General features: G+C 32.8%; 1 protein-coding gene across 1 annotated transcript; it reads right to left on the bottom strand.

Moving 5' to 3' along the window:
* Positions 1–3,918: 3,918 nt before the first annotated feature.
* Positions 3,919–6,569, bottom strand: LOC147403255 (pirin-like protein). Its single transcript, XM_086438770.1, has 7 exons — positions 6,326–6,569; positions 6,156–6,205; positions 6,025–6,063; positions 5,902–5,930; positions 5,742–5,804; positions 5,540–5,643; positions 3,919–4,721 (listed from the first exon to the last, which is right to left on the bottom strand). Exons 1-7 carry the CDS (start codon positions 6,514–6,516, stop codon positions 4,226–4,228), a joined length of 972 nt encoding a protein of 323 aa, XP_086294896.1. The 5' UTR covers positions 6,517–6,569; the 3' UTR covers positions 3,919–4,225.
* Positions 6,570–8,186: the final 1,617 nt, after the last annotated feature.

Consider the following 8,186-nt stretch of genomic DNA (forward strand, 5'->3'; position numbering starts at 1 on the left):
AACACACCTAAAAAAAAAATGACCCATTTTCACCACCAACAACTACAACCAAACCGGACCCAGAAAGAGAAAAATAATAATATCTTAAAGCTAAATAGAAACTTCAAATAATAATGAAAGATTCGTCTTGGTATGTGGCTGATGTGACAAGGGCACAGAATCATAAATCATTTTCGTCGGGATACACAAGAAAAAGATGTGCGATTCTATGCCCATTCCACAAAACCACATGCATTCATCATTATTCTTAATGAAACAAAGAAAATTCAAGTTGGAAAAAGGTAAGTCAGATAAGCAAACTCAAAATGAATACAGACTCAAATTTCTTGCATCCGTATCAAGAATGTTCTAGACGAATCTTTACTTACATGAAGTAGACATCTTTCTTCCATGCTTCATTTCGTGTCATGTTTGAATATATGTATACAAATATATCGATAATTTTATTCCTCATTTTCTAGGTGTACAAGATTTGGCTTCAATTTTCCTTTTCTTTTTCTCATACTTCCAACACATTTCAAATGATGTACACAGTTAAGAAAACAGATGCAATCGAAAAAAGAAAACGAAACGAAAAAACAAACACAAGATGTAATCACATAAAAAAACATAATGATTTTACGTAGTTCCCTCAAGATTTAGGTATATCCACGGATCATACCGATTCTCCACTATGAAGAGAAAATTTGCAGTTACAGATTACTCTCTTTCACTAAAAACAAGATATATAACCTCAGGAAACTTAAGTAGAATTTTACATAACATTAGTAAACTTACGAAAATACCCTTGAGAAAATTTCTTGTTGACCAGTACTATCAAGTTCCACAAACCACAACATAGTCTTTATTCCATCTATTTAGTGTATATTTTCCTCCACTCTCGAGTGTGTCATACCCCAATTAAAATTAATTGTCTTCAAGCTCTTCAACCTTATCCCCCCTAGAAGAAAATCCTAGCTCTGCCCTGTCATTTGAATTTACCCTTTTTCTCATGTAGTATTGTGTGGTAGTACATTCTTCTAACACTTTATGAATTAAGCATTTCTTCATAAGCAAAGAAAGTTATTAATCACGCATGTATATATATGGTTCAATGTATGTTACAAAACAATGCATGAATGCTATTCATAGATAAAGACTGAGCAAATTGTAAAATTTTACCAAAATCTTTAACATTAAGGTTATGTAAAATTTTCCAATATTTGGTTGAATGTGCATTATTACCAAAATGTTCTAAAGGACAGGTGTAAGCAAAAAAGAAAAGTTACTAATGATACTTATTAGGTTCAATGTATTGCCAACATCTTGTAAGGGTAGGTGTACTATAGTAAGCTAAAGAGGAATTTATTAATTATACTTATTAGGTCCAATGTATGGTACAAACAAAATAAGAAGGTTTATTAATATAACAGATTTTATAATCTGTAAAATCTTTAAAAAATTCATTATACTTTATGTATCGTACCTGTAATACCTTGAAATACTAATAAATTTTCAGTCAAAATTTTCTATATAAATCTCTATCATTAGAGTATGAATTATGTGATTGCATGATGATAAAGAATTTTATTCCCTTTTTGAATGAAGATTTTTCTCTCCCTCCATCTCGTGTGTTTGTGTGTTTATGTGTTTTTTTTCCTTTGATCTTTGATCATGGCATTTCATTTTAAGCCTATTTCCCACAGACACTTCCCTTTAATGGTATGTTTCAAGCACTAAATATTTTTAAAATTAAAACCATGTCTCATCAGTTCAAAGTTTTTAACCTTGTTTTCTAGCTTTTGTACCTTGTGATTATCTATTTTTTGAAAACTCAATTGTAATCGTTTTTACAGTCTCGATGCGTTGGAAACTTGAGCATTTAACTTCCAAGTAGCAGAGTGGGAAGCTAACTTGCAGAAGGAAGGATGAGGATGCTAGGATAGGTAAATAACTAAAAGAATTTCCCAAATTTATATGAGGGAAGAAATGTATATTTAAACCATTTTTCTTTCTTCCGCCATCTCCGCTTCTTCTCCTCTTCAATTTCTTTCTAATGGCCAAACTCTTTGGTTTTGGTCTCATTATTTTATTAATGATTATTTCTTAATCTGAATTTTTTTTTCTTTGTTTATTATTTGACCTGTTAATGCCTTAAAAAAGAGTCATGATAAACTAACGCTCCAAAACCTGATGCTCTTTGTATGTTCCCTGACTTGGTAGTTTATAGGTCAGAGAACTTTTTCTTCGAGATACAAAAGGAAAAGATCTATGGTTCTATGCACTGCCACGTCAGAGAGCATACAAAAAGTGTCACGTTTTGGGGTATTAATTTATCATTAGCTTTAAAAAAATGACATGCATTCTCTTGAAATAAGTTAAGGGGGCTAATAACAAGGGATGGAGCCAGGATTTTCCCGGTGGGGGTGGGGGTGGGACGAGCTTGAAGATCACTGATTTTGGTGAGAAAATTCAACTGTTTTAGAGATTGAAGAAAAGGGCATTTCGATCATTTCTCATTAGTCCATGAAATAATACCCAAATCAAGTGGGCGGCAATCAGTTAAAAAAAAAAAAAAAACAGATTATCTCAAATATTTATCAAAACAAGCACATGCCCCCCTTGACCTCGGTCTTCTCCAATACAAAAATGAAAAGGATATTATTCTCCTCTTCATTCTTCAACTTGAAATAAAAAACCCTTTGAGAAATGACCCCATTAATTTACTTCCGAATCATGCTTGAATTAATCTCATGGTGAAGTTTTATCATTGGCAAGTCTCTACCTTTGGAAATAAGCATAAAAAAGGGAACATTCTAACAATGCATATGTGGTTCGTATGTTGCAAACACCAGCAAGAACGTTAGTAATGAACAAAGAGTTAACAAGTTGTTCAATTTTACTGCAAGGCTATGTATTTTCCATCTTCCATGGGTGGTGCAATCAGCAATGTTTGGTTTAAAAGGCTATGTGTAATAGTAAGCAAAGGATGAGAGTTATCAACGATACATATTAAGTACAATATATGCTACAAATTAAAGAAATATAATTCTACATATTAGATAAGCAAAAGAGGATAGTTATTAATGATACATATTAGGTTCAATATATGCTACAAACAAAATAACAAGGTTATTAATAAAACAAGATTTGATAAATTGTAAAATCTTTCAACTTAATGTATAATGCCTTTGCTACATCTAAATATTGATAACTTTTTAATGTCAAAATTTTCTATATAAACCTTATACCTGTAGCATGAAATTTATAACATGATGATTACTTTTTTTAATTGAGATTTTTCTCTACATGTGTGTGTGTGTGTGTGGCATTTCACTTTAGTTGGAAATAGTGACCGACCATTTCCCGCGGACCTTACCTTCTGCTTTTAAGGTATGCCATCAACATTGTTGTGGTTTTCCTTTTAGAATCAGACAAGCCCTTGGTGTCACCACCTACTTTAATGGGAGCCATTCATGGTTGTTTTTCTTTAAATCACCACAATATGGTACGAAAAAGCTCTAACAGTTGATCTTGCAGACTAATTTTCATTGAGAGACACAAATAATGTTCAACAAATATTTATAGTTGTTTCATAGAGTAATGTCCATGCCATTTAGGAATATATTTCAAAATTTTATTTTAACCAAAACATTATGTCGGAGCGAAAATTTAAAAATTCTTGGATGTTTCAACAAATTTCTTGACACTTATGGATAAACAAATGTTGATATTGAAAATATGTGATGTTGGATAGAAAAGATAGAAAAAGAAAAATAAGTTGTACAAGTCATCTATGGAGATGAAGCAATGATGACAAACTACACTAAATGGAAAATAACCAAACCATACTCTGCCACATAAATCTGTGGGTGCAAAAATGATTGAGAACCCAACAAACAAAAGAGACCCATTTTTCCACCACCACCAACCAACCCAGACCCAAAAGTTTTTTAAAAACAAAATCAACTTCTAATTAATGGAAAACAAAAAAAAAAGATAATTATAATTGAAAAAGAAGTCAGATTAGCTGACTCATCATGAATACAGGACTCACACTTCCTTGCATCTGCATCAAGAAGCTTCTAGAAGAATCTTTAGTCCCATAAAGTACACTTGTTTCTTCCTTGCTTCAATTTGAGTGTTGTTTGGATATATGGATACAGATAGATTGGTAACTTTATTCCTTGATTTCTGGGTGAATAATTTTTTTCTAACTTAAAACATATTTCATAGGTTCAAGCGTTTAATCCATCACTGGTTGAGATTTCCAGTACTTGGCCTTCTCAAATCCATTTTTGCTAAACTGATAATCCTCAATGGTTTGATCGATCTCAGCTTGCGTGTTCATCACAAATGGCCCATATTGCACGACGGATTCATTAAGTGGCTGCCCTCCAATTAGAACGAACCTAAGTGATTTAGAAGATTTGTTCCACACATTTAGCCCATCCCCAAGACCCAAAACGATTACATGGTGTGCCATTGTAGGAGACGAATTCAATGAACCAAAGACTCCCTCACCTTCAATAACATACACAAAGGCGTTCCATGATTCGGGTATACTTTGCTGCACTTGCGCTCCTGGTTTCAGAGTAAAATCAAGGTACATTGTGGGTGTTCGCGTGTACACAGGTGATTGGACACCCATTGATTCTCCAGCTATAATTCGAACCTCAACTCCATCTTTTTCTGCCCTCGTGATATCTTCACTTAATAGCTCCTGGTACCTCGGCTCAATCCTGTGGTTTCAAAAAAAATTAATAATAAGTTCAAATCTAGGCTGGTGACTTGGTCCAGATTATTAGATTCTGATTTTGGAATTTAAGAATTAGATTATGAAAACTAATTTCAGAATCTATAATTAAAATTTATGCTGACTTTATTTCCACAATTGTGATACAAAGTAATATATCTAGGCGCATTTAAGAAAAAAAAAAAAAATGCAAGAAATGGGTCTTGTATTGTTCCTCGTCTGAGCTTATTTCTATTTCTCATCATGGAAGAATCACATTTGTAATCCGAACCCAACGTAACATCAACTCTATAATCAAATTATGAACAAGAATCAGATTCTAGGATCCGAGCAAAACATCAAAGCAGAGAGAAATTTTTTTCTTTGGATGATAGATTGATCCAAAAACTAGGAATACATATCTTCCATAGCTATATCATTGGTTTGGATGGTTAGTTTCTTATTTTGGATTGTAAATCAGATTTCGAAAACTGATTTCTAGAATCTAGAATATCGATAACTACTATTTTCAGAATATAGACTTAAAATTTATGCTTGACTCTATTTCTACAGTTGTGATACAATGTATTGTACATCTATTGACATTTAGAGCAACAAAAAAAAAAACATACCCACAAGAAACGGGTTCCATACCATTTCTGATTTCTCCTATTTCAGTTTCTAATTATGGGAAAATCACTTATATAATTCGAACCAAACATGAAATCGGTTCTATAATTAGATAATGGGCAAGAATTGGATTCTAGAATCCGCGCCAACTATCAAAACAAAGAAAAACAGGACTTATGTTGATGGAGTTCTTACATTTTATCTTCGGATGAAAGATTGATCCAAAGTTGTAAACCTCTTTGAGTTCCCTCTCCAGCCGGCATTTCTGAGTGAATTATTCCTCTACCCGCGGTCATCCACTGTGAAAAAAATCATCGAAATCAGATAAAAAATCTAGAGTTCTGTTTGTCACTAAGAGGAGATTCCGCGAAAAGTCGAAATTAATCAGAATCTATACCTGAACATCGCCAGTTCTTATTGTGCCCTTGTGACCACCAAAATCTTGATGAGAAAAAGCTCCCTAAAATCAAATTGAACCCAATTCAGCTTCTAAAAAACTGAATTTTTCTCCATAAAAAATTTAAAAACAAAATTGGAAACTATGAATAACCCTTAACCTGCAACATGTATGTAACAGTTTCAAATCCTGAAAAAAAAAAATTACGAAATTAAATTAGGAACCATTAATGGATTAATAGATTAATAGATCAAGATACAAATAGAATAATAGTCAAACAAACCTCTATGTGGATGGTCAGGAAATCCAGCAGGAACAGAAACTGCAATAACAAAGAATCCCATATAGTCTTATTAATAATAATATATAAATCTTTCTAATTAGAACCCAAATCAAGAATGACAGAGATTGTACCAGCAAATTCATCCAACATGAGAAAAGGATCCAGGTATTTCAATTCTGTCCTGAAAATTTCACAAAAACCCATAACAAATATATAGTCAGATTTAAAATATAAATAAAAAATGAGGAATATGGATCAAGAACAAAGAAAAATTCAAGAAATAAAAAGAAAAGAGAAAGACCTTCCAATGCTTCTTCTAACCACAGCACCATCTCCTTCATGTTGAGGTTTGGCTAAAACTTTCTTCACAACTAATCTGGGTCTGTTAAAACCAGAGATTTGATCTCCACTTGAAGACATGTTCTTGACAAAAGAAGGAATTTTGATTGGGGGAAGATTGAATAGGAACCTTCGAGCTATTATAGCTCTCATGTATTGTATTCTGTCTTCTGTTTCTTAGCCTCTCCCTCTCTGTTAAATATAACTTACGACAGCTCAGGGAACTTTAGAAATAGAAATAAATAAATAAAAATTTAAAAAGAAAAAAAAGGTCATTTAGATCTGCCCCTCCCTGTTTTATGAATATTTGAGATACCACTCTATGTTTTTAAAATGATGGCATGCCCCCTTGATCTGGGTCTACTCTGATATACTATTGGAAGATATCTTAAATGCCCTCATCTTCAGTGTTGACTTTCTTTCAAAACTAGTCATCTAAACCTCTTATACAACTTAAATATTCTATCTTAAAACCTTGTAAGAGATAAGATTATTGGAAAAGTAAAAAAAAAAGATTAAAATTCAAAGGTTTCATAGAAGGTTTAAGATCTGGTTGAAAAATGATGGATTGAAGATGAACTTGAACTTATTAAAACAATTAATCATAGGATTGACAAGTTGGAAGATGAAAGATATTTTAGAGAAAAATCAAGGGATTTATATTAGAATCAAGTTCTGGTAAAGAGTCCTGCTCTTTTAGAGTAGAAACGTTGTATATGTGGCACGTTATAACTAGAGTTTAAACCCGTTACTAACCAAATTGTTCTCTACGTAAATGCAGCCCGATGTATTTATCTTCCAATTAAGACATGTAATGTGGACACTATTCCTATCTATAGGAACATGACACCTACCAAATTGCTACTCTTTTTACTAGGGATTAAATGTGAGGACAATTAGGTCATTTTCCAAATCTATAAGGAAAGACTGAGGTCAAAGGATTAATCATCGGTTTGAAAACATAAGGGTGTCTTATATATTCATTAAAACGTGGGGGGGTGTGTCTAAATCACACAAAACTAAAGGGGCGAGGTTGGCCTCAGCCACAAGTTACTGCGGGGTTGGAAGAGACGTGGAGAAAAGGAGTTGGGCCCACGTTCCTCGTTGGACTAATGATGATGATGACGTCATTTTTTAGTCATCATGATGTAAATAATAACCTTGATTGAAGTCAACTCGATGTACATATGAGATTGAGGGATTCTCTTGGGTGTTTTGACTTCTATTGGGCTAAAATATAATGGACCTCAATGGATTCCACTAGTGCAATGGAAATCTCCTTTTTGAAGAACAATTTTCTAACCTTGAAAAAGCTTGAAAAAATTACTTTAAGAAGCACCATTCGATCATCAAGTGTGGAGAAAATCATGAATATTTTTCTCGAGATACAAGGTTATACAATTGAGGAAACTCGATGGTTCTCTGCATTTCTCCACAAGACAATGTTACTTTGAGTGTTTTTCCAAGTCACCAATAAGGCGTAGCAACAAGAGTATACTTCTTTTGGTTGTGAGTTCAAAATCGGGTGCAAGTTTTGAATAACCTATTTAACCGAGAGTTGTAAGTTCTTGTGTGTAGGACTGGCAATGGGTCGGATGATATCTGTTTACTCGACTCATCCTACCTAAGTTATTCGGATATGGATACAAAAATTTTATCCGATTAAAATTTAAAAAAAAATTTATCCCAATTATTTTTAAGATTGGATATGGATAGCATCATATCTAATCCGAATATTCGTTTATCCGAGTTTAATATGTGTATTACCCAAAATTAAGATTTTTTCATAATCTTCACAATGAGATATATATATATATATAGCG

The sequence above is a fragment of the Akebia trifoliata genome, chromosome 4 (assembly GCF_017979445.1).
Source record: "Akebia trifoliata isolate Shusen 1 chromosome 4, ASM1797944v1, whole genome shotgun sequence".
NCBI lineage: Eukaryota > Viridiplantae > Streptophyta > Magnoliopsida > Ranunculales > Lardizabalaceae > Akebia > Akebia trifoliata.